Below are 26,648 nucleotides of genomic sequence, written 5' to 3'. Positions count from 1 at the left end.
AAACATTACATGCTAATTCAAAGCTGGAAAAGTGTGCTAGCTTTGGAGTTCTCCAACTACCACATACATTAAAAAAAAAGGACACCTCTAAACATGTACCCCTTTCCAAAGCATCTGAAAGCTGACACGATCCTTAAGAAGGCAGAGTTGAAAACACTCCTCCAGCAGTAGATGCCGGGTGAAATCCAACGCCCGAAAGGCGCTTTCTCATTTCTACAGCAGCGCCGTGCAGCCCCAGATGCACGCACGGTAACTCCCGAGCCGCTCATCACTTCAAGCTCGTTATTTCTCCTCATCACCGGGTTTCACGGAGCCGGTGAGCGCGCTGCCAAGCACACGACCAAAGAGCACTTGAGGCTGAAGCAAAGGGGTCGTTCTCCGGGCGGGTACAAGACGGCCAGGTGAAACCCAGCTCTCCTGCGGCTGCCACGAGCAGCGCCTCGATCCTCACAGAAACCCCCGTTCAGCCCCCGCCCGCCCAGAGCCTGCGCCCGCCGCCAGCAGCCGCGGCGCGGGCTGCCCTGCCGCCTACCTGCCGGGTGCCGCCGCTGCGGGCGGCCGCCGCGCTGCCGCCGCGCCGCCCTGCCCTTCCGCAGCGCGCTGCCCATGGCGCGGCGCCCCCGCGCGGCCGCGCTCCGCCCCGCTGCCGCCCGCAGCGGCGGCCGTTGGGGCGCGGCCGTTGGGGCGCCTCGCTGTAACGGTCGCTGAGGAGAGGCGCGCGCCTTTCCCTCGCCGCCCCCTCCCCGGCCCTTCCCGCCTCTGGGGCAGGCGGGGAAATGTCCGACAGGCAGCGGCTGTTGGCGCCGAAGCGCCGCGCAATGGTAAAATACTGCCCAAAAGCACCTGCCCCGGAGAATTTCTGGCACAAAGAAAGACAAGAAGGGTTAAACCAAAGCCTGCTGCCCTATAAACCATCAGCTGAACAGCACACAAATACCTGCTGCTATCGTCAGCTAAAATTCGGAACTTTCTTCTCTCCTCGTGTGGAAGCCTGTGGCTTGTTACCTAGTCACAACTTAAATTAAGGCGATTTATCTAATCGGTATTCTTGCTTAGGGCAAGTGTTCACGTTTGTTTGAAAGGGAAGACGCTTAGCCAATTCTTAATGTTTTGGTGGATGAATCTTATTTTCAGCTGCACCTACTGGGCTGGTGAGTAAGAAGGATGCTGTGCGTGGAAGGTGTGTGGAAAATCTCACTGTCAAGAACCAGATGGCCAAAAAGGAGAAAGAGGAGTCCTAAAACTTTATTTGAATAAAGTGAGAGTCTACCTGTGGGGCAACATACCCCTGTGGGTCTCTCAAATTACAGGAGGATGCAGCCTCCTTTTATCGTAATTTCCCGACCTAGGTAGGCCCCCTTCCTTTCCCCACTGGCTAAGGTACTCAGAAGTTACAGACCTCCCGGCCCACCTAAGATATGTTGCTTCTTGATACGTTCCCCCTCTCTGGTCAGTCCTTTGTTGATAAGGAGCTCTCTGCCCTCCTCCAGTTTTCCCCTCGGTGCAGTCAGCTGCGCCCAATCTCATACGCACAGCACGACCTCCATGCATGCACGCCCTAGTCCCGCTCGCTAAAGAATGTGCAGTAGCTCCCTTAGCTGTAAAGAGACAGGCTCCTTTTCCCCTTATTTGTAAAGGCAACAGCCTCCTTTTACCACTCAAAGAAAAGAACACCCAGTGCTAAAGCACTAACACACGCCACAGGCTCAGGAGCTCATAGTCCAGTTCCTAACACGACTGCAGGGCTGCTCCGTGGCCCTGCGCAAGCTACTCATGCCCTAAACGTCCCTCTATGTAAACTATAAAGAATGTATTCATTTAACTTACAGACCCCTCAAAGTTGTGATCATCTTAGTACAGAATCCCAAATCACTCAGGCTCCTAATGCGCTGTCATAGTAGCAATAGTGAGTGACCTACAGAAATAAAAACAGGATAATAATGGAGTTTTGGGGTTTAAGAGGCATTGCCGCTCAGTGCCTGGCTTTTTTTCCACAGAGGACTTGAGCAATTCCCATTTTGGATGCTGCGCTATGACTTCACTTTGCAGTGATATCTCAAGTGCCAGCTGAAGTTTCTATTACAAAGAATTATAACTTAATTTAAGATTGTAAATGGAAAAAAGGTCTCTGAATTTACTGTGAAAATCATCACTGAGATTTTACAAATGATGCCTTCAATACAGATATTACAGATAACTATGCTAGCAAAAATTACGATGATAATGAAGCTAATAATTGTTACAGGTATTCAGGGCTTATTATAGCTTCAGAATTAGAGATATTAAAGTCATTCTCGGCACAGGCTGAGAGGAGGAACCAAACTCCATTCCAGTGTTTGCATCAAATGGGGACTATCAGCTGGCAACTCGGTCACTTTGAAAAACAATTTTAAAAATAGCCTGGAGTGCTGCTGATGTCCTTGTTACTATTTGCTTTGGCTTTTTTGTTTTGCAATTATGTTCTCATCACATTTCCTTCCATTAGGAAAAGAAAAGAAGATCGCATGTTGTAGTGAGGACCCACTGAAGCAAAAGAAAAAAAATCCAAGTCGTCCAGTTATTAAGATGTTACCAACTCTGAGTGCCCAAAAGCGAGCATCCAAAAATCACAATTATCCAAAATCATTTACAGATTTTAGGTATAGTAATCCAAGGGCTCTGTTACTACAGAACAAAATGCTCTTGATGCTGCACGCACGAATTTCACCTTCTTCACCCCACTCTTCCAAATCTATTACTCCTTCCGACAGTTTTACTGGCCCATCTCACCTCTTACCTTAAATATTACAGCCTCCTTACTAAGATCACCTTCAGACCATGTGAAGTGCAGCCTGAGACCTCCTTAATACTCTTTAGATCAGTCCATTCCTGATTTTGCCCTCTTAAAAGGTAACTCACTTTTGGTCTTTCCCATGGCTTCAAGCGCTTTCCTGAATCACAAGTTGCCCTCAAACCCAAGGTCCTATAAAGCTTTCCTTTTTGATGATTTAGAGCTACCATTTTGCCCCATCATTTGTTCTCCAGTCATATCTTCTTCTTTACCCCGTTCATTTGCTCCATGGATGTTTTTTATTTGCTCTTACAGTGTTCCCCATGTTAAATCTTTTTTTCTTTTTTTTTTCTGAGCAGATCCAGAAGGTATCTGCTCTTTCTTTAATTAAATTTCTCCTAGAAATTATACTTCTTACAGGGCTTCTGTAAAACCAAATCATTTATCTCATAATTTATTCATAGCTGACTGAATTGCACCCACACATGAGGTTAAGTGTTGGGTCATTGAAACATAAGGAGAATATAGCGAAAAGAATGAGAAATGGAAGGAGAAGGATGGAAGCAAAATGCAGTATATTTTAGTTATTGCTACAATGATTTCCTGATGCCTTGGCCATATGTTAAAATTTTTTTCTTCCTTCTTTGCGCATTTTTCTCCTTTTAGATTCTTTGGGAGAGAGACTTTTATCTTCCACTGTGCTTAGAAAATGCTTAGTGCATGTAGATTCCCACTGCTAGCCTCCTCATAAATAATCTGCATTATGTCCTTTTCCAGTAGCAAGAACACACAGAGGAGAGCAGTCTTCAGGATTATAAAAGTTCAAGGACACCCTGGATCCTGTAATATCTTCCTGGTACAGACACCAACTTAAATCCCTGTTGGAGCCTGATACACGTCTGCTGACTGAAGTCACTGGGAGCCTGAAAGTGTATTTATTCAGCACTTGATTTAAGTACGTTTTGGACTTGACTGTTAGTTCCATCTACACAGAAATTTAGTTGAGAACTGCTGTGTTAAAAAGCGGGATAACAAAGACTGTTTCATTAGAAATATCCGTAGGAGAAATGAAAGTTTTGGAAACCTGTCACATTGCTTTATGTTTTCAATAGTGGACTATGATATGGCATAGATTGCATAAACCACCACTGTTGATATTAAGAGATGAGCTGTCCTAAATTCAATTAACATGTAAAAAATCTATAAAATACCTGAGTTGTTAATAAAAATGGTAATTTAATTAAGATATGAACTGATAACGTTCTTTATAAAGATGAAAAGAGGTATTTCGCTGATCTTCAATCTTGACTAAAGTATCCTTCAGCAAATGTATTTAGTGCATAATTGCTGCTGCTGAAACCTGTAACAGAGCTGCCATCATCTGAACATCAATGGGATCAGTTCCTCAGTTGTTTCTGGGGTAACTGATTCCCAGCTCCCTGTGGCTATTTTAAGAATGATCATTAAAATAATGTTTGAATTTTGGTTCCCACCAAGATTTCTCAGTCTTTGTGTGTATGAATTGTGTGGAGGGCCTGCCTTAGTAAATTAAGTGCCCAAAGTGACACCATGTAACTTACAGAATTCTTAGTGCTGAATGCAAAATCATCTAGCTCTTAGCATTATTAAAGCTGGCACAGTCCTTGTGTTTTCTGAATGTTAATGTCATTGAAATACCTATCCTTTTTGTCTTATTTTAGGCATCTAAAATTTCGGTTTCTCATATAAGCTCTTGATACAAACCCCTTCTGCAGTCATTGGAGAAGAACGGGCATCTCCATATGGCAGCTCATCTCTTCTAGAGCACAAGCCATTCCCCAGCCCTTCCACTGGAAAAACTCAAGCCTTCCCGTTAACCTTGACAGAAGGAATCTGTTTCTCTGCCTACTCTGCAGACACTCTGGGTGACAGTGTCAGTCTCTCAGTGCAGGAAGGAAACTCCAAATACCAATAAACGTCACAGCTTCTGGACACCTCTAAAACTCTGTATGTATTCCAATGATGTAATTCAAACACACAGAGACAGAAGGTGAGGACATCAGCTTTACAGCAAGCGACCTTGACAAAACAGCAGAAATGAGTTCTACAGACCTCAATAGTCCCTCCTCCATGGCTCCCATAAACGAGTCCTCAAAGCCCGAGGGTTTTCATAACTGAAACACTGCAATCACAGTTGAACTGTGTAACAGTCTGTGCTTCCTCGGTTCCCCTCTTCACCTGAGCTGCCCTCTGTACTCCCTCGGAAACACCCGAATCGGAGCTGCAATGGAGCCCGTCTCCCCCCATGGGAGATGTAGGGTTTCTTTGCAGGGCCATTAAGCAGCTGCTCATCCTCTCGCAGAGCAGAATTAAGACATCTTTTACCATGCTTCTGCTACTGGATAAATTCAATTCCTTGTGTAGCTGACAATAGCGGGGGAAAACAGACACACATAATAACCACGGAATGCAGCCGAATGCAGAGAATAACAAATACACCCACGTGAACGATACTTGCAAATGTGTCATAAATACAGCTATAAAAAGTTAGCGAGTTAAACTGTTACTAGAGGTACTGAAGTTTTTCATTTTACGCTTGGTGTTATTTGTTATAAGGTTTGAAAACCCAAATGATTTTATCTTCCTCTATTTGAAATGATCATTGATTTTTTCCTGTTTAGAAAAAAGGCAAAACCAAAGAGCAAAATGTTTTTATCCAGGAGGCTATAACTGCACAGTTGCAAAGCAGGGCTCCTGTCAGCTTGCATCTCAATAAAACTGTGGCATTGCTTTGCCAAAAACCAAGCAGAGAAGATATTGTTAGAGTTTCACCTCCAACTCTTCCTGTATTATTCATAGCCAAGATAGGGGCCTCTGCCAAGACTTCTTCTGATCCTTCAAATCATTCTGTCTGGACCATCTTCTTACACATTCACTTTGAAGGTCTTTGTTGCTCTTGTGGAATGTTTATACTTCATGTTTTAGACATGTTTTAACAGATAAATTGCCTTATTATAAGTCAGTTGTGCTGTGGGTACATTTCAAAAAGCTTGTTGCTGATTGCATTTAACCCCACCAGGCTAGGATTAGCTAGCACATCTAAACTTCAAGTGGTACCCTTGGATCTCCTTGTTTGGCTAGCTGTTGCACTGATGAAACCTATAAAAAGTGACTTTTATCTAAGGAAAAAAAGAAGATATTCATTCATGTACTCTCTACCTGTTATCTTGGCTCTCTCAACAACTTTTGAAACATTGACCAATTTTCATTAAATTTTTATGCCTCAAAATACTAAATTCCTGCCCACTTTGTGAATTGCTGAGCAGTGGAAAGGAAAAGGCTCAAGTTGTTCAGCTCTTAGAGGTTGCAAACAGGAGCTCAGTCTCAAGAAATCTTCAAGAAGTGACTTCATTAGTCATTTGTTATCTTTGCTATCCTTACCTCTCCCATTCACTTGGTATCTAAGCAATTCACAAAAGTAGGAAAGTAGTGTTGTTACTGATTCAGCAGATAGGGAACCGAGGTACAAAATGGTTAAAACTTGGATTTTTAAATCCATCCATTGGATTTGAAATCCAATCCATTGAAATCTTACAGCCTGGATTGACAGTAATTTCCCCAAGGCCAAAAAAGAAGTGTGCAGTGTAGGTGGAAATTGAATCCAAGCTTGCACCTTACTTTTTTGATCCCTAATTCCCAAACGAACACCAGTCTTTTCAGAATCGCATTGTGCCCAGCTCCCTGTTTGGCTGCACACCAACCTGCTGTGAATAAAGGCACCCTCTGCTCCTCGTGGGGTGGATGTCGAGAGCTGGCAGCTCTTAGAGCTCCGTCCCTCTGGCACAGGGTCTCAGTACAGACCCTGGCTCTGACGCCTGTTCAGAGCTGTGGGACCACACACTCTGAAGCCCTCCTGAACACCTTGTTCCTAAAAAAGGTGGGTATGTTTTTACCATTAAAGGGGAAATGCTTTCTTCTAGATTTCCATATTCATTCTTTTTTTTTTTCCATGTAGTATTGCTCATCTCTGTAGCATCTTCCAAGTATCTTCCAATTAGGATTGTGGGATACAAATGCAACTGCTTTAATCTACAAGAGCAGATAACAAACATTAGATAACTCTTAGGAATGAAATGACAGTGAGGAAGCAGAATAGAGTTTATACACAGACCTACTTCCAGTCTGTTACATTCAAAAAAATTCACAGTAGCATGAACTCTGGAGAATGCTAGAAGAAACCCTGTTACCAGCCAGTGCTTTTCTCAAAAATTGTAATTTCTTATTTCAAAGACATTCTTTTCCAAACGACAGATCCAGACCACAGGGGAGGCAGATTCATGGGGCAGAGCGATGTATCCTCTCTAGTTTAAAAGAGGTTCAGTATAAGACCTGTAGCACAATTATCTTTGACAACTTTCTTAGCTAACACCTGCTGAGTGGAGCAGAAGATACCTAAGATTTGAATTTCCTTGCTGGAAATTTCAGGCACAAAATGACAACCTCACAAAACAGGTAACTCACGTCTTGCTGCAGTTAAGTCCACCTGCTGTAAAGCACTCTTCCCCTCTTTTTCTATGAACAGATCTAAAAGGAGAGGCAGATTTGGGTACACAGAATCACACTGAAGATTAGAGAGATTGGATTCGTGAAGTCCAATTGACATAACGCAGAGTTTGAGATTGGAACTGATAAGCAGTTAGATAACAAAGTAGCAAGAATTACACTGGGTGATTCATGAAGGCCCATACAAGCCATCCCTAACATTGCGTGGAGGTGAGATGCAGATTTGGACACATCCAAGCACAGCATTTCAGGATATATGGTACGAATAGAGCACGTGGTGTTGCAACTGCATGGAGCTTCAGAGTGTGCTTAGCATATGGATAAAACACTCAACCAATTCAAGAGTGCCCGATAGGAAAAAAAAAAAAAAAAAGAAGTGGATTTTTGTTTGGTTAAAGATCGAAAAAGTAAGGAAAAGTTGAGGGCCACACTTTAAAGGAAAGAAACAGAATTTTGAGTAGCTGCCTTGAAAATAAGCGTAACCCAAAGAACCTGCACACAACTGCAGTGGCTATTCCTCTTTTACTTGTTTGTGCAATGTGGGGTTGAGATGAGAGAATCCATACAGAAATCATAAAGCTGCAGAGCAAGATGAACAGTGCATTGCTACAGTATCACATTTAGTGAACATAAGCTATAAAATACGTGAAGGAAGAAGGGAATTCCCCAAGGTGCTAAAATTAGTAACTGTTCTTGTATTATTTTACATCTTCCAGGCATTTTCAAAATAATAATAATAATGTCTTAGCTCACAATGCAAGTCCACAATACCCAGGAGGCCCATAGCATTTGCAGTAAAAATTTGAGATTGTACAAAACTTGTCTCATTTGACGTTCCAGTTTCAACATAAAACTCAGTCCAAATCTATGAACCTTTTGAGTGAAACTGCATCGTGCTGATGTATCAGAACCACATGAAATTCACATTTTTGTTGCGTGAAACCATGTGGAAATGCATAAGGTTTATGGCATTTTGCTTTGTTTAAATTCAAATACCAGAAGAAAACTTACAGAGGGATATATTGTGTACACCAGGTATTAACCGGAGCAATAAATAACTAACTGAATAAGGTTAACAAAGACCTTTGTGAAACACGAGTTTTGTGGCAGTGCAGTTATATACAAGACCTAACGGGTAGTAAGAACTGCACAAAACAGCCTTGCTGTCTCCACATGGGGTAGCATTTGCAAGCAGTCTGTTGAAGGCAGGTGCGTGGAGCAGCTTTGTCTTTATCTATATGAAAAATCACTATCACGGATGTTAGGAGATGACAGGGCAGCCAGGCTATGGAGCACTCCAGTGATCTGGTGTACGCAGAGGCCTGCGGAGCTCGGTGGAGAGGCCACCCGGGCCCCGTTTTTGGAGGAAACGCTCCCTCGGAAAGGGGCGCAAAGCCCCGCGCGTCTGCGGCGAGGCGCCCGCCGGGGGTGACCCGGGGCCTGTCCACGGGGCTTCCACCCCACGGAGCGCCACGGGGGTCTCCGCGGGGCCTAGGGCGGGCGGCGAAGCCACGGGCGCGATTTGAATTTTCACATCCTGCGACGAGGCGGCCCGAGGCAGCGCGGCCCAAAGCGCCGCGAAACGCAACGGAACCGGCGCCCCCCCGCCCGGCCCCGCGCCGGCACCGGGAGGCGGGCGGGGCGCGGCGGCGGCGGGAGGGGGCGCGGCGGGGGGAAGAGCCGCCGCGCGGCGGGCGCGGGAGGCGGCGGAGGAGGCGGCGCGGAGGGAGGGCAGGCCGGCTGCGGGAAGCGGGGCTGCGCGCTGGGACTGGTTCCTTCGCAGCCATTTTCCGTCCAACCAAACAGCCGGCTCGCGGAGGGAGCCAACCAGGGCCGCACGGGAGGTTTGTGCCGCGCTCCGGCCAATGAGGGGTAACCGGTTCCACCGCAGGCTCGAATGAAATGTCCGTCTGCCGCGCCGGGCCCCGGCGCCGCCGCCGCGGGCGCCAGGAAGCGGGGGGACGGCCCCCGCCTGCCCCCCCGCCCCAGCGCGGGCTCCGCCGCTTTGTGCTCCGCGGCGGGGCGGGGGGGAGCCTGGCGGGGCGCCGCCGCGGTGCCCCTCCCGCCATCGCGCTCCCTTCCCGGCGAGGAGGCTCCGCGGCTCCATTTTGTGGCCTAGCGCCGCGGCGGCGGCCCGGGCGGCAGGCGGAGGCGGGGACGCGGTGCCCGGTGCCGGGGGGGGGGTCTCCGCGGCTCTTCGGTGGCGGCGCTCGGAGGAGCGGGAGGAGGGGGGCGGCTTCCCCCTTTGTTCCCGGCGGGGCCCTCGCCGCGCCCACGGCGGCCGCGGGCCCCGCGCGGGAGGCCCCGGCTCCCCGCGGCGGCTGCGGGCCCCGGCGGCGCCCCGGGCCGCGGCGGGGCCGGGCGACACGTGCGCGGCCTCGGCGCCTGCGGGGAGCCGGGAGCCGCCGCTGCAGCGCCGGGAGCGGCCGAGGGGAGGGACCGCAATAAAAGTTGCCCAATGACCCGGGAGAGCCGTTGTGTCTGCGCGATTTTTACTTGTTTATTACCTCTAAAATAAGAAAGGGATCGGTGGGCGATAGCGGTCGCGAGGCAGAGGTGGTGAGCGAGGCGCTCGGGCGCGAGTGGGAGCTGCGAGGATGTCGGGATCAACCGTAAGATCCCTGCGCGGCCCTGACCTCGCCTGGGCTGCGTCATTGGAGGGCACCGAAAAAAGAGAAAAATCACTCGGGAAGGGGGATCGATGAGCGAGTTAGGCTGGGAAAACAAAGCGCCGTGGGCAGGTTAACCAGTAACTGTCACAGCAGGTAGGAGCCACCTGGAAACTTTTCTGCATTTCCGAATTTAATGCTGGCTCAAACCACCCTGTGTTCAGTGAGCGAACTGAGTTGCTTGTTCGCCTTCAGTGCTGGCCGCTGCACTGGCCCGAGGTCGCGCAGGCAGTGATCCTGAAAGGGAAAAATACCATGCTGGGCGTTCGCAGGCAATCCTATTGGAAAGGAAAATAATTGCGGGTTTCCCCTAACTCTTGTGCAGCCCTGAAGATGTGCAGCAGTGAAGAGTCGTGCGCTATAGATCCTTTTGGAGGTGTACTGCTACAACAAAGTCCACTTCTGGCTTTGCCGGTTTTTGAGGCTTAGTGGATCAGATTTTGTGCTGTAAATAGCTGTCCTGCAAAAACTCTTGGATTTGCGTGGGGAGGACACAGTAGTTAACCATAACAACCTCGGCCTTCCAAGGTGGGGGCAGGAGGGAGGTGGAAACCTGGATTTCAGCCCTTCTGCAGGCTCTTGTGTACGGACTAACCTCCGTCTGTGCGGATTGCAGAGCGGGGGTTGGCGGGAACTCGTCTGTTTGTTTGATTTGGGTGGAAGTTTTTGGCAGGGGGGAAAAAATAATCCTGCTGCTGTCTCGGGAAAGCCCGAGGCGAAGCGGTAGCGGAAGGGGAGGCTTTGGGCGCTGCTCGCGTCTGGCTTGAACTGCCTTGCAGGAATCGTGTCGACGCACAGTCATTAGCGTAGCGTTCCTGAGCGGCAGTAAGCTTAGGGATTACTTTGGCGTGTATTCTTTGTTTGCTTGTTTTTGCCCTTCTGTGGCGTATGTAGCTTGACAGTTAAAGTGTTAGAGGAGGACCCATCTCTAATTATCCGGGAGATTCAAGATGGTTTTACATGAATCGTTATCTGCAAGGTCTGCCTGAGATGCCCATGCTCTGCATAGGTCAGGTGGTGATACATGGTCGTGGCTGTCAGCACTTACAGTTAGGAAATTCCATTTAGAAGGATGTTAAGAATACTGGATATTGCTCTTTAGGCTTAAATATTTGACAGTTGCAGCAGTTCAAAGTTTAATAAGCTCTCATTCATAGTAATAAATACATAAGGATGGGCAGCTTGCAGAATTGGAGAATTAAGATTGTTCAAGATACCGTGAAGATACGAAACATGGAAAGTAAAACTGCTTCTGTTGAAGTCTCATATCTGGTTTTACCAAGATTTAAGAAAGGTAGAGCTCACAAGGCTCTTCATTTAGTGTCTTTAGAATGCAAGTTATAATGTGGCTTCACTTCAAAATTTTGTTTTGCTTTCTGTTTTCATTACTACTCAGTAATATTGCTTTCCATAGTCATGATATTTAAAATTTGTCATTTTAATGTCAGAATGCTTCTACAGAGAGCTTTTTTTGTGCTACACACTAAACAACCTGTATAAACAGTATCGTTAAAGTAAAATGGAGTGTCAGCAGTTTTGACTGAAAATACTGGCCTGCCCTAAACTAGCTTTGTAAAAACTCCTACTTGCCTTAGCGCTCAAGGGGCATAAATGGTTCCTGATGTGTTTGATGTACTACCATAGTGAAAGGAAGAGATAAACTACCTGCAAACCTTAGCAAGTTCATAAAGAAAAAGATCAGGATCTGCTTTAATAAACAGATAACCCTATTTTTTAATCAGGAAAGTATTACTAATTTAACATAGGAAGTAACGTGGCCCTTGCAGAGGGTGTCCCTGCAGCAGGAAGGAGCTGCTGGTGCTGTCTCTTCAGCACTGCCGCTTTGTTTCAGCTCCCGGGAAAGTGCTTGTATTCGGCACCGTGGTAATTTCCTCGGTTTGTCTCTGTTTCTTTTCCAGCTTATTTCCCTTTTACTGCTAAAAAAAGAGAAGTAAGGCAAAGCAAGGCGGTTCTTTCCACTTGCCTTCTATTATCACTGTTGTACTAATCTGCTCATACTTGAGGTAAAGCGTATACCTTGTTAATTCACCTGTATTGCCACTAATCCCACTCGTGAGCAGTTGCTTGGCGTACTGAGGAGCTGACACTTATTTTGGCCCAGATGAGAAGAGCGGGTGGAGCTGTCAGGCACTCTTAACATCACTTTGCTTTTGCTAATGTTACTCTGCTTTGGGCAAAAACACAGAACATGAAGGGTTAGAGCAGCTTGAGGTTGAGAAAGACTGTGCAGCATCTGGCTGTGTGCTCTAAGCACATACTAAGGGTTTTTAATGCTATTTTTTGTGGACCTGCTGGAATGACGTTCCTGCACTCTGTAAATGCATTTACCTGTCAGTGTTTCATGCTGTAGGAAACATTGCTTTGCTACGAGGTGAGAATTCACTGGGAAATCGAGTTCTTCAACTGTCCATGACAATAAGGGGAAACAAAAGTAGCATTTTCATTTTTTTTTCTGTGTAGGAGCAGCAAGTCAGAGTTCAGGATACTCAAGTAAAAGCTATTTTCCTTTGTCTGCAGCTGCACCCTGTGTTACAGGTGTGTGTTTCCTTTGGCAGGAAGGTGCAGTGGCTGGTTGGCGTAGCTCGGCAGGAGCGGGTGCTGCCCACAGCTTTGGGTGCTGCCCACAGCTTTGGGTGCTGCCTGACTTCTGTGGCAGGGGCAGTGGTGAGGAACATGCTCCAGCTGTTGCCATTTGCTGCACTTTGTTCCACTTCCTGCTGCCCCTCTTAGGGCAGTAGCTTGGGAAAAGAGGCAGCGTGGATAAATAAATACAGTGGGAAGTGCTTAAGTTACCTGAGGTCTTTGGTTTCCCTCCAGAGACCACTCTTGCGAGCCACTTTCAGGTAACTTCCCTGTTTTGCAGGCAAAATTCTTTTTCTCTCATTTTGCCTTTCTTCCTCTTATTTTGCCCCTTAGAAAATGACCTAAGCACAGATTAGCCTCTCTGCAGCATTATCACTTCTGGGCTTGTGTTATTCCTTAGTTATCGTTTAGCTGAACCACAGATACTCTTCTGTTAAAGAGAACTACTGAGTAGCTGTTGAGTCCTGTTTAATCCTAGTGATACTGAGGTTTGCTTGGTTGTGGGCAATTGACAGAAGCTTTTTTCTTTTTTAAGCAACTCCCTGAAAATTTTCTGCCAGATGGCAGTGTGAAGCTGTACATACTTTCACTTGCCACTTAGCTTTTTTCTTTGATGTCTTAATCTGAAATGTTTCCCTCTTAGTGTGTTACTTGGGTTACTTCCCCTGGATCTGTTAATTTGAGTCTTCCTGGCACCGCTCTTCTCTACCAGAGTTTAAAAAACAAGCAAACAAACAAATGAAACCAATCCATATATATATATAAAATACATTGCTGAGTATTTGGATCAGTGTCCTGTGCTTTTTGCTCTCTCCTCATCGCTGATGAAGTCAGACGATGGCATGGTCACTTCAGGCTGACATGTTGTCGCTCCTGATCTACTTAGTTCTTAGTTCTGGTTCACTTGATGTGTGTGTGTGTCAGCAAACACACACAGAGTTACTTCAGTGCCTTCCTAAACAGGTTGAAGGTAGTGAGTTTTATGATAGATTTGGAGGATGTTATTTTATTTGCTTGCTTGTTTATTTTTCAAGTTTGCGTAGAAGTTGATGCTATATCAATGTTCTGGAAACCCTCCTTCCCCTCTTCCCCCTGCCACGATTCAGTAGCCATACAGATGTTGGGCATAGCCTTGTATTAAAAGACGTTCGTAACATCTGTGTGCTGAAACTCCCAAGCAAATAGGATATATGACCTTGAAATAATTAAATAATTAATTTTGTTTTTTCCCCTTGAAAGTGCTGTTGTAATAGCTCCGGAAGTAACGTAAAATCTGAGCAGAAAACTTAACCTCTTGAACCTTTGAGAATTAAATCTTTCAAGATTTTTGTTTATGCAATTTAGCATCTGTTTCCATCTAAAGAAGTTTTTGTTTTATTTTTCTCTCCTCCCTACTAAAAGCACCAGGCTTAAAGGGACTGTATTTCTGGGTTTCCCAATGACTTCAGTTACTGTAGGTTGAATGTTTCTTGCTACGTTGCACTGCTGCATTTTTAGAGTAACTTCAGCGATAAGGTTTAGAAAAATGGAAGCTAATTAGCATCAGTGTATTCATAGCAGTGTTTTCTCAGCATTAGATTGTGCTGTATGTACTACGGACCTTATGCTAGGTTGATACTCAGTGTTGAATATGTGGTGATTTAAATGGTTACATTTGAGTTTTAAACATCTGAAATTAAAACCGTAGTGCTTGAGCACGTACCAGACCTGTTCATTGAGGAAATTGGGGTAGCAGCAGCTGTGGTTTTAGGCAAGGTCATGTTTGTCATCCTCAGGGCTCACATATATTAGTAGGGTAACTAGATGGTGTATCACTGCAGAAATTTGAAGAATATTGCAAACCTGAGAGAAGGAAACACTGCAGAGGGTGTGTTTCATAGAAGACAAAATAAAAGGGGGCAAGAGGGACAGAAGAACATGACATTTACAGTAGATCTGTGGCCGAGTGAATGTAACCCTTAATGATTGTGGCATCCATAATCCTGACTGAAATTCTCAGGTGGATCAGAAAGCGAAAACTGAGAACAAGACTGCAAGAAAATCCTGGTTTAATTTTAGGAATATAATCACTTCAAGTTGTGGAAGTAATAATGGCTGTTTTGGTGGTGAGTGATGCCATTTGAAGCTTCCATGGTGCTTGCAGTATCGTTAAGCTCTTTAGATGTGTGGGTGGGATGGAGATGAGGGGCAAAAATCTCCCCTTGCTTTGCTGTTTCTCCGTACAGTTCCCTGTGTGTTGAGACTAGGAAATGTCCTCAAGTTTCATTATGTTGTGGGGCTTGTGTTGGGATCTCCTACCCCTGCAGAACAACTTCCTTGGCTGTTCTTGACATACAGGATTGTGGTTCTCTTGCAGTGCAGCCATGATACTTATCATCCCAGCAAGCTGAGTAAGCAGACGCCAGGCCCTTGGGAAAATTGAAAAGCAAAGTTAAATCTCCAACGAGTTCACAAAACACAGACACATTGGCACATGGGAAGCAAGTGCTTAAACCACCATCTTTGCTTTGGCTAGAGCTGCTGTGAGAGGTGAATCCAGAATGAGCCTCTGAAAAGGATCAGAAGTGCTTTAGGAGAAGCAGCATCTGCATGTGTGCAATACTGTGCACAGTGCAGAGGAAGGAGAGGTTTTTCTCTGGAGCAGCTCCTGAGGCTGCATCCAGCTGTAATATTGTCCTGAGTAGAAACAGCATTCAGGTTATTGGTGCATCTATAGCCAAGTGCAGTCCTAGATGTTGCTTACGAGTTTGCAAGCAAAACCGAGTACTTCTGGCCACAGCCAAAGGTTGAGTCAAAGAGAGGTCAAATTACTCATGTTTCAAGATGGATTTAAAAATAGCACAAGACTGACGTTCCCTTTCTGCCTGCTCCTGGTCTGGGAACAAGTGAAGTCTCTTTGGGAATAACCACTTTGCAGTGAGGAGGAAGAAAGACACCACAAAACTTCTGCCAGATCCTTAGAGCCAAACTGACTGGACAAACTAGCAGTGATTTGTCACAGCATCTCTACGTTGTGCTGTTCACCTCTGTCCTTGGGGGCTTGAGTTGCTACTACTGCTTCCTCCAAAGACACTTGAGGTACCTAGACAGCAATTGAGTTAATCAGGTTTTACATGTCTCTGTACATACATCTCCCTGTCTATTTTGACAGTAAGGCCAACTATTCTGATTGGAAACAACTGCTGGAGGAGGAGAGTGGGAAGTGTTGGTCAGGAGAAAGAAGAACTAAATGAAGTACATGTAGCAAGGGAACAGAAGAGCTAATTTTCGAGTAAAAAGGTAAACAACAGGTTGTTAATAGAATTGTTTGATGGTGAATATGGCCAGGAAAAGTTGGAATAAAGGCAGATCTGATGCTGTGGGTGTAAATATGTTCGAAGAAGCCTCTGGATGTTGGAGCCAACATGAAAAGAGTTTTGTGTATGCTGGGAACTCCTGTCCCCATAGTTTCTGCATTATTTCTGCTCTTTAAAAGTAGCGCTATTAAAGGACAACTGCAAAAACACAATTTTAAAAAAGAAAAATAATTGTATTTTTATATTTTATATTTTTATTATATATATTATATTTTTTAAAAGAAATGACACATGGGAGTTAAATATTTTACAAAGGTTTATTATTATACTAATTTTCAAGGCATCTTCAACTGGAAAAATGCCAAGATTATTCAAGCATTTTTAAAAGGTTGCAAAGTTGAATTCAAGCTTAAATTTGGCCCTGCTAAAATAACCCTTTTCAAAGATGAGCTGTTGTCTGCCATGATTTTGTGCAGGTCTAGGCTTTCTACTGAGCAGCTGGTGATGGTGACTGTAAGAATTTGTTAGCCCTCCAGAAGGACCAAGAGTAACATGGTAACAGCCAGCATGGGCTAAAGGGTTTGCACATGTGACACAAAATAGTGACAAAATGTGGATGTAGAAGGCAGTGGTCTGTTAGAGTGCTGCTCGCTTATGGGAAGTCCTTGCTAACGGGTGTGAACTTTTTGAGAGAAATGGGGAGACCTGCATCCTCCTTGCCCTTGCAGAAAGAGGCAGGGCGCCAGGCTCCCGCTCCTCAAAGCATGAGGCTGCGGAAGAGCCTCTGGTCACAGCTGCAGTTTAGTGCAACACTGTGAAAACCTTAGGCTTGGGGTCTTACTTAGGAAGTAAATAAGATCACTGAGACTTACCGATCAACGGCTGCCAGAAATGGTGGTGGTTATGCCCCGCTCCGAGGGGGATGGTAGGATGGGCAGCTGGAAAGGGGAGGTCGCCAGGGCCGCCTGGAATGGGCCCTACAGCTGGGGGAAAGCACTGGTTCTTTGGGTCCCCCTCTTCCTACTAGTACTTAAATTACTTATTAAACCAGTCTAAAGCTCCAAGGAGAAGACTTCTCTTAAGCCGCCACATGTTGCGAGAGGAGCAAGAAGGCTGCCTGTGGGAACAATAGGAGAAGTGAGGCAGGATGGAAGCAGGGAAAGCAAAGGAAAGCACTGCCTTAAAGACCCCCAGGAGTGGCCGGTGCCTCGGGAGGGCAAGGATGCGGAGCCAGCCCTGAGGTTGGCTGGGAGAAGGTTGGCAGCTGCCTTGGCCAGAGCGGTGTCGCTGGAGGGTGACATGAGCGAAGGGAGCGCTCCGTGTGGGAACTGCAGGGAGGGCAGTTGGGGAGCCTGGGAGTGGGATTCAGCCTGGAGGGATATTCAGAAAAACACATGCCTTGACCTGTGCAGGGCAGGCTGTTGTTGGCAGCCTGGTTGCTCTGCGTGTGTATATGTGCATCTGTGTGTGTATACATGTGTGTGCTGTGTGAATGGCGTGTTCCTGTGCACGGCCTGTGCCTCTGGCTGAGGCTGCGGGGAGTTGAACCAAACAGCTCTGCTGCTTTTGCCATCGAGAGCAACTAACAGGCGTTTTTCCCCACACTATGTGGTTTGAAGACTCACGTGAGCTCAGGCTCACAGATGGAGTTTAGCTGGGGTTTGGTCCTACGCTCAGAGAGTATCATTAAAAGCAATCCACAGAATCACCGAATGGCTGAGGTTGGAAGGGACCTCTAGTTCATAGTCTTAGAAAAATAATCTAGGGTGACCTTAGGAATTTCTTACAGGAAAAACAAAATCACTTGTCACAGTTGCTTTCCATGGTGAAGGGAGTTTTAGTTCAGTATGATTTTGCATTTTAATCAAGAAGCTGAAATGCTCGACCCTGATGTGTGATCTAGTAATGGCCTGTAGGTTGTTCCATAAATAAATTTTACGGGAAGTGCCAGCCTTTGCATTAATGAAATACGGTAAACTAATCTTCCTTTAGGTTATGATTGTTCCCTTAATTTAGCATTTTTCTTATGAAAGTAGCACCCTGCAGGAATTGCTCTTTAGTACTTTGAATCTGAAGGACTGATTGAAGTCAAAACAATTAAAGTTCAGCACCCATGGAAGAGAATATACCATTCTCACATGGCAAGAGGCTTGTTTATACTTTACATAAATCAGTCTTGTATTTCTGAGTTAATTAAAGTGCTATTTTTCATCAATGGATGCACTTACAGTGTGAAAAAATGGGTATCTGAAAGGTTTGCTTCTTCTGCTTATAGATGGATGGCGATAGCTCTACGACAGATGCTTCTCAGTTAGGAATTTCTGGAGATTACCTTGGCAGCAGTCACTATGTGATACAGCCTCATGATGGTAAGAAGCATTAGTAAATACTCTTTCTCTCTGCATCTGTACTTGCTTCTGCTTTTCGTACAGCTCTTTATTCTCTTCTGTAAAGCCAAGATCTTGTAGTTGTTGTGTTCATAATACCTCTCCATGTAAAATACTTTGCCTGCAGTTTGAAGATAGGGTTTGGGATTTTTCAATGTTGACATGGAATCCCTCAAAAAAAAAAAAGGTGTCTTAGGAAAGAATTTTCATTTTGACATGACATTAGTGCTGTTTTGTGATGTTGGGAAAAAAAGTGTTTATAATAGCATTTATAATTCCAGTTAGCTACTACCTTCATTTGTGTACGCAATATGATAAAGATGATATAAAACACATTTGTAAGTACCCTAGTGCTTTATCAGTGGTTTTTTTTTCCTGCAATTTTAATATTTTGGTCTTTCAGAAGTTCTTAATCTCTCATTGTAAGATTTCAAATTTCACTTAATTGTGGCCAATTGTCTGTCACATGCATTTTTTACTAACTTTTCTTTATTTCATTAGACACAGAGGACAGCATGAATGATCATGAAGATACAAATGGCTCAAAAGAGAGTTTTAGAGAACAAGATATTTATCTCCCAATTGCAAATGTGGCAAGGATAATGAAAAATGCCATACCCCAGACAGGAAAGGTAATATCCTTATCTGATAAAGAAAGTGTGTTAATGAGTTTCATTCATTCCTATGAGTCAATTTGAGCTAGTAGAACAGTACCATTTTCCAAAGGATCTTGATTTATTTGTAGAATTTGATTTATTTTCACATAAAAAAAGAATCTAAGCAGGAGGTGCTTGAGATCAAGTCCCTTTTTATTAGGCTTCTGAAAGCTTTTAGTAACTTCCATAATCACAGCATTCACAACAGTGCTCTTCAGAGGCCTTTCAGGAGCATTGTTTTTGAAGATGTGTTCTATGAAGTTGTCACAGCGGTTGCCATGCCAAGTTGTCACAACTTGGAGACAGTCCTATATGAGAAAGAAATTTTTTTTGTGCGATTCTTTGCTGTGAAATAAAATATTCTGTTGAAATGTTTAAAAGTTAAAAGTAATGAAGTGAATGTGGTAATTATTAATATTAATAAATAATAAACGATAGAGTAAATGTAATAAAAGTTGGAATAAAAATCAATTCTTCGATCTCGCGGGAAGGGAGGGATGAGTTTTCCTTTGCCCGAATATTTGCATATCCAAATACCAAGACAACCTAGGAGCTTGCCCTGCACAAGGTAGCCAGTAAGAGCAGATATTAAAGGGCTTCTTTTACTTCTTACATTTAAGAACAGACTTGTTATTTAACTCTGCTGACCTGGTAACTGTATGAGCATTCGAACATTATAACTGTTTTGCTTAAACCCATGCAGGGGTTCAAACATTGATCAAAACGTTGTGCAGTATCAGATGCTACTTGCTGTTCCTCTCTTCCAGTGTTCCAGTACTATATCTTGCCTCAGTAACTTTTCTTCTGGCTAAAACTGGTGTTTTTTTATAGATCCCTTTAAATAGAAGCAAGAGATAACTTACTTACATCTGCTTGTACTTCGATAGTGTTCAGGGTTTTCTGAGTGTTAAATTTATATCTTTGCTGCAAAAACCTCTCTGCTAGTCCATATTGTCCTAAATTCTTAGCAATTAAGATGAGATTTTTCTCAAGAATTGAGCATATGGGATGCCAAGCAATCTCAAAAAATCAGGGACGTTTTTTGTGAAAAACTGCAAGGGAAGCTGTTGGCTGATGACTACTTCTGAAATTCTGGCCTCATGTCTGAAAATATCAAAGGAACTAGTGAAGATACTGTTTCTGCCTTTTTTTTTTTTAGTACAAATTTGTTGTTCTCATTTTAAGAATAAGAATCTTTGTCATTTTAATCCTTCAGTTGGCTCCTGTTAACTCTCCAAATAACTGTGAGCAACACTTGCTGTTATTTTAAGTCGAGTAAATTACTTTCATCCAACTGAAAGCTATAATCAAATTTACTTATTTCATTCTTGCCTGCAGTATGTGTTTGTTCATTTGAATTCTCATTTAGGAAATTTATACCAGCGTATTAAAGAGTTAGAGAGGCTTGCTGCTAGCCATATGTTTTAGTCCCTGAAATCCAGTGAGGATAAAAACATGTGCCCTTGCCCAGCCTGGGGAATGCACTGCAGCTGATTGCATTAAAAGACACATGAGGGTGGGCCGTGGCCCTGCTATGAGCAGGGTTAAAGAGAAGAGGTGGGTAAGCAAATCCAAGCCCAGTCCTGTGCTGCCTGTGTCTGTGCCAGCTTGTGCACGTTGCAGTTATGAGTTCAGGCTGAAACAGTAAAACTTAAGAGCACGAAATGGTAAAACTGCTGCAAGAGCATTGCAGCTGTGCTTACATAGAGCAGCAGTGACCTGCGGCGAGTGGTTTCTTCACATACAGCTTTTATCTGAATGGGTAGTGTTAGCAGGTTTGGGGTATTCTCTGGATATTCTCCAGTGTGTTCTGAGGGGACTGAAGGTGGTGGGTCTGTGAAGGTCCATGCTGGGTACCTGAAAGTGGCATGTCAGCAATCTTCAGATGCACTAGAACTGAAGGACCAGGAGAGAGGAGGATGTACAACAACCACAAAATGCCAGGAGTTGTTAGCTGACCTGCACTGCAGGTGAATTCTCTGAGCGTTGATCACTCTGCTCCTAAGGATGATCTTCATTTATCTTTTGCTGGTGCTTTTTCCTTATCAGATTGCTAAGGATGCCAAGGAGTGTGTACAAGAGTGTGTGAGTGAATTCATCAGCTTTATAACGTCGGAAGCAAGCGAGAGGTGTCACCAAGAGAAAAGGAAGACCATCAATGGAGAGGATATTCTCTTCGCCATGTCTACCTTGGGATTCGATAGCTATGTGGAGCCTTTGAAGCTCTACCTCCAGAAATTCAGAGAGGTTGGTAAAGTGCATTTTTTTTCCGTGATTTAATCACAGTGTTTTTATTCCTAGCTGCCTGTCATTGAGTACCAGCTAACTTGCACAGTATCTCCCAACTCTTGTCAGAGACTGATGTAATTTTTTAAAAGCCTTCCAGAGGCCATGAAGAAGAAGAAGGAATAAGTTAGCTTGTTGATTAGATTCACTGTTTCAATGCAGTTAAAACTTTCCCCTGAATAACTTTTCTAATAAGTTGCTTGTAGCAAATTGTGCCGTTCTTTAAAGGTACTTATTAAGAATGTTTAATTCAAGCTTTAGGTACAATTAATAAAACTGTACTGACCTGCATCCTCTGTAGATCTGCCTAATGCCTGCTGTTGTGCTGGGCTTCAGATCTGCAAGAGTAAAAACCTTCCTATGTGAACCATTATTCAGACATAAAAAGCTGTCTGCTCCAGTGGTTGGTTAATTGGGGTTTAGCCTGTTGCTTTGCTTTTGATATTCTGCACAAGGTTGGTGTGTGATACAAGCTGTTGTCTTTACTTCTGTCCTATCAGAAAGTGACTTACAGCAATGTAAACTTTTTGAAATAGATCTTGATTCTGTTTGAGGATTGTTGACATTTTTTTTCCTCCTGCTGTCTATAGACCAAAGAGAGTTATCTGTTCTTTCTTCTCTCCCTGGGTGTTCAGTTATCTCAGACTATCACGTTTGACCTAGGAAATCCAAGACGTTTCCCTCCAGTGACCTGCCTTCCTCATGACTGCAAATGGAGAAATTGTTTAGGGTTAATACAATTCTGTGGAAAGAACCCCCAACAAATACCATGTTTTGAATGTGCCAGACTGGCTGCACGGTTTTGTTGGCATGAGTGAAGCTGAGATTTCTAAATTACTGTAGAAAGAGGTGTTCTTTGCACTGTCTTAGTTCTGAAAAAACATCGTTTTCAATTAGTTGGGGTCAGGCTCGGTGGGGCTGTTTAGTTTGCCTGATAGCAGGTGAACTTTCTTTCCCCGGAGGTTGTTGGCAGTGATGGAGCACTAGAGGGAGCTGAACTGAATGAAAGGGGATGCAGGCCGAGGAGCCGGGCTCGCTGCAGTGCGCTTTCTTTTTGCCACTTGTGTGTGCGCTTTAATTAAAACTGCAATTGCTGCCTAACCTGTCGCAGTACCTCTGTGAACAGGCTGAAGTTGAGTGTGTTTTACTTTCAGTCTGAAATGTCAGTTTGCTTGCAGATGTGCATGTTGTGGTAGCAGAGCAGCGGTGCTGGGTTTTAATATTTGAATTGGGTGTTTTTGCCCATCGCTTTCCAACCTCCATTTCAACGAGCCCTGTCTACAGAGCGCTGTGTGTAGTGCAACACTTCTGTAGCTATTTAGCCTCAGATGGTTGCAGAGGTCACTCTTCATAGCCATAATGTTTTCCTGGATGTTCATACTTAAAAGCAAAGATCATAAAGCTTCCTAGCTATAAAACTGCTGGGGTGACGGGAGGCCTTGGCGCTCTCCGCTGATACTCCAGGCTGCAGTGGTTGCTGGGGGGAAAGAAATCCAATATCTTGGATTTAAATGTCAGCTCTTATTTGTATGATGATGGCACTTGCACGTGGTTCATAAACAAACGTTGCACTTTATTGGGTGTTCTGAGAGCCTCTAATTTCTTGTAAAAATGCTTTGACTGTCTCTGTAGATCTCTGCTTTCTGCAGAACTGCCGATCCTTTCCTAGAACTACCCAGTCTTGGTTTGCAGTGTCTTTTGTGGAATATGGCTAACATAAAAAGCACCACTTACATACTGTTACACTGGGCACCTCCTTAAAAATTATAGCTTTGGTTTTGCTGTGTTTTGTTCCCTTTTTTCTTTTGTTTAATAAATCTTTGATTTATGTAGAGGGATGGCTAGAGAGCCGTGTACATGGCTGCCCAGCAGGCCTGCTCAATTCCAGCCTTCAGTTTTCAGTGAAAGAACAAAGGGACTGCTAACTAGGAGATAAGGAAGTAGACCAAGGTCAGAGGGAATAAAAGAGCTGTTGAACTAAAAGGATGAGCTAAACAAGTAAGGGGGGCTGTAAGGGTCTGAGTTAGATCATTGTCTACCAATTAGGAGCCTGTGTAATTACATCACTAATTGTTAAGAATCATATAAATGTACTGCATGAAAAGCTAATAAACGAAGCCAGTTCCAGCTTCTATGAAGTTGTTGTCTGGCATTCCTGACCCGCTCCAAGCTGCAACAGATTTAAAACTCCTACTGCTGCACAGTGGCTCTTCTACAAGTTCAGAAAATTCACTAGTAGTTTCCCAAAACAATTTCAAGTGACTGTATTCTAATACAGATGCTGCTCTTATTTTATTTTTCCAGGCAATGAAAGGAGAAAAGGGAATTGGGGGAACAGTTACAGCTGGAGATGGCCTAAGTGAGGAGCTCACAGAGGAAGCGTTTAGTAAGTAATGCTTTTCAAATGACTTTGTTATTATGGCTCTCCTAGAAATAGCACTTCCTCTAGACATCAGATTTGGTATCTGAGGAGCAAATCTCAGGCTGACCATCTGGGTGACACACATGATCCAATGAGACTTTTATTTGAGACGCTCAGATGATAGTCTGTGCTCTGATTAAAACCCTCCAGAAGACTTTTACAGGTACAAATTGGTGCTAGTAGTTTCTCTCTAGACTTAAATGCAGGCTAATGAAGGGTAGAAATTTTATTATACTTTTTTTAGTGGCTCCACTGTTCCTGCAAGATTGTCAGGAAAAAATGTCAAATAAAAACGTGACAATTTGAAAATTCAAGGGTGGCCGGGATTTTGGATTGTTTTTGTTTGTTTGTTTTGAGGGGTTGTTTATTTGTGTTATTTGTACTTTTTAAACTGTGAAATAAGACCTGATTTTTGCAGGGTCTTAGTATGGCTTTGATTTGGTTAATGCTGAATTCTTAAAAACCCCAGGCAAAGACTGTATATAAGTGCTAAGGACCAGTAATTTTGAAGCAGGTAGAAGAATTAGGAGATGTAGCTATTGTCATGTCAATCAATGAGTTGATTAAGTGCCTGTTAAGCGCCTGAAGGTCTCTTCCTAGTCAGTTTTTTTCTGGTATCTCAGGCCTCGGGGCCTCAGTTTGTTGTGTGAAACGAGCCTTGACTTGCTGTGCTTGCAAAAGAGCAAGTCTGGAAGAGAGTATTAAGACCTGGCGGGACACCCACACATTGCAGGAGCAGAAGGGAAGGCCAAAGGGGGAATTTGCTGTGCAACAGGTGATCCCGGGGCGCGCTGCAGGGGTTTCCCTCCTCTGCAGGTCACGGGGCGCTCACTCACTCCTAAGGGCACTCACAACTTTAGGGCTGCCAGAGCCGTTACTGCCCGGGGCCTTAATGCATCGCTCCACACGGCAGCTTGTGTTTGCTAGAAAGGAAAGAAGGCAAGAAAAAGCAGAAAGCAACGTCAGCCTGCAAATCACAGCAGTTAGGGTTTTATGGTGTTTTGAGATTTTCCTGGGTTTTGCCTCTGATTCATGCGTAGTAATAGCTGTGCTTAAAAAAAGAAATAAAATCCTGTTGTTTGTCTCCAACTACGATGCAGCAGCTTAATTTACAACTTAAGAGCTTTGCTGCTTTGCTGCTAAGCAGCAATTGTAACATACGTACTCTAAATGCCACAGAGCTCCATACACGTGTGACTGTAAGGATTTATCTAAAATATCACTCCAGCAGTTTGTCTCTGAAGTGTCAGGGGTGCTTTTAACTCCATTTATGGCCTCTTCTTCCCCATATGGAATTCTGAGCTCTCGCTCAGTACCCTGCAGGTCGCACTGTGTTCGCATCGGCTGCCTCCCTGGCAGGACCTTTGCCTCCAGCAATTTCACTTCAATTTTTTCTTAAGTTGAATTTTTCTTAAGTGTTAATGGGAATAAACTCACACGCATGGAACATCTAGTAACAAATGTCACCGTAGCAGTTTGGTCCGTAGCTGTCACAAGGGGAACTGTTCCCTCCTCCCTGGCTGGATGTGGACCAGATGTTATTCAGTGGTGCTAAACACTTCAAATAAGGCTCCCTCCCTCTTGCACTTCTTGTCTAACTTTCTTACAATGCTCCTCCTTTTCAGCTAACCAGTTGCCAGCGGGCTTAATAACTACAGATGGCCAACAGCAAAACGTTATGGTTTATACAACGTCTTACCAACAGGTACTGTTCCCTATCACCCGCTCTCCCTTTTGCTACTAAAATGCAGACCGTATTTCAATAGCCCTTTTCTGAAAGATGGGAGTATTAATCATATTTAGTTCTTGGGCTGTTGAGCCATTCAAATGCAGTGACATCTTAGGGCTGCTAACTGTGGTGCAGCTTCAGAAAAGCTTGACTTGGTTGTAAGTTCACCTGTTCTTTCCCTAGATATCTGGCGTTCAGCAAATTCAGTTCTCGTGATTTGAGGAAATCTTTGGATCTGGACACGGGAGACGGAAAAGCTGTGCAGCTCTAACGAAGAGACAGTTTTAATGACTGGTGAAGAGATTTATCTCTTTGTATATTAAATAGCTGTAATGTAGCTACCTGAAGCTTGACTAACTGAGGTGTGAATTCTGACTCAAATCTTTTTCATGAATAATTTTAAAAAAATTGGATTTTAAAGGTATTAAAGTATTTTTGTTTTGTACAAGAGTTTGTTGCTCTGTATAACTCCTGTATGCATTGTATATTGCAATTTATTACTGTCAGAGATTTGTAGACAGTTTCTTATTTTCATATTGAATCATGTTACTTTTGTATTTCAGGTAAACAGCTGGGTTAATTCATGTTTACCCTTTGAATAAAATTGCAAGGGTAAAGTTCATTTTTGAATGCCAGTTGCCTTTATTATAAAGATTGAGTTGGTCTTGGTTATGTAACTTGTCTTGCATGACAACCTCAACGAACTCTACATGTCAACATATTTATTGAAATTTTGAAAGGGACTTTTTCATGAAACTAGCAGCTCAAGAGAATTGCTACCAGTGTTTTTTATGTAACTTTAGAATTAAAAATTAATATAGAAACAAACGATTGCTCTAGTACATCTTGAAGTTTAGAGCTCTTTCAGCAGTGTCAATATAAAGCACTGTATGATGCAGGTCTTCATTTCACTTTTTGTTTTCCCTGCTCCCATTAACTCTCCTTAGACTGATTTTTGTTATATTTAAGGCAGTCTTTATGCTACCAGAACGACTCTTCCTTTTTATGTATGTTTTTTAGAATCCAAATCTTCAAATTCAACAATAGTGAGGGGTGGGTGGGATTTTGTAGTTCTTGTGGTAAAAGACCTCATTTTAACTTTTTACTGAAATGTTTTAAGGTTTCTCGTGAGATGATGGGAACTACAACGTGTTAGCGACTTCCTTTGTACAGGCTGCCTGTGTGAGTGACTGAAACTTGAACGAGTGACGCAAATCTGAAGTGAAAGACTCGGACTTCTCGTTTGCTGTCTCTTTCCTGGTTTTGCAATAAACTGTACCTAGATAA

At 44.0% G+C, this 26,648-nt stretch overlaps 1 protein-coding gene across 2 annotated transcripts; it reads left to right on the top strand.

Annotated features, from left to right (window-relative positions):
* Positions 1 to 9,034: 9,034 nt before the first annotated feature.
* On the top strand, positions 9,035 to 26,648 carry NFYB (nuclear transcription factor Y subunit beta). Of its 2 annotated transcripts, none has more exons than XM_088521649.1 (7): positions 9,035 to 9,156; positions 18,157 to 18,250; positions 18,770 to 18,900; positions 20,974 to 21,171; positions 23,515 to 23,596; positions 25,258 to 25,337; positions 25,545 to 26,648. In XM_088521649.1, the coding sequence occupies exons 2-7, from the start codon at positions 18,157 to 18,159 to the stop codon at positions 25,575 to 25,577; spliced, it is 618 nt and encodes a 205-aa protein (XP_088377775.1). In that variant the 5' UTR covers positions 9,035 to 9,156; the 3' UTR covers positions 25,578 to 26,648. The 2 variants fall into 2 exon arrangements, with proteins under 2 accessions (XP_088377775.1, XP_088377776.1); XM_088521650.1 differs by lacking the exon at positions 9,035 to 9,156 and adding an exon at positions 12,354 to 12,373.

Source organism: Tinamus guttatus, unplaced genomic scaffold, assembly GCF_059628265.1.
Source record: "Tinamus guttatus ecotype Peru unplaced genomic scaffold, ASM5962826v1 Tinamus_guttatus_pri_ptg000125l, whole genome shotgun sequence".
Taxonomy (NCBI): domain Eukaryota; kingdom Metazoa; phylum Chordata; class Aves; order Tinamiformes; family Tinamidae; genus Tinamus; species Tinamus guttatus.
Note: the sequence above shows the minus strand (reverse complement) of the source record. Positions and strands in the feature narration are given on the sequence as shown.

Bases quoted from the DNA above. Each gene is read 5' to 3' on its own strand.
- NFYB (XM_088521649.1), top strand. From the start codon at position 18,157: ATGGATGGCGATAGCTCTACGACAGATGCTTCTCAGTTAGGAATTTCT. The intron at 18,901-20,973 runs GTAATATCCTTA...TTTCCTTATCAG, and splicing joins CCATACCCCAGACAGGAAAG to ATTGCTAAGGATGCCAAGGA. The intron at 21,172-23,514 runs GTTGGTAAAGTG...TTATTTTTCCAG, and splicing joins ACCTCCAGAAATTCAGAGAG to GCAATGAAAGGAGAAAAGGG.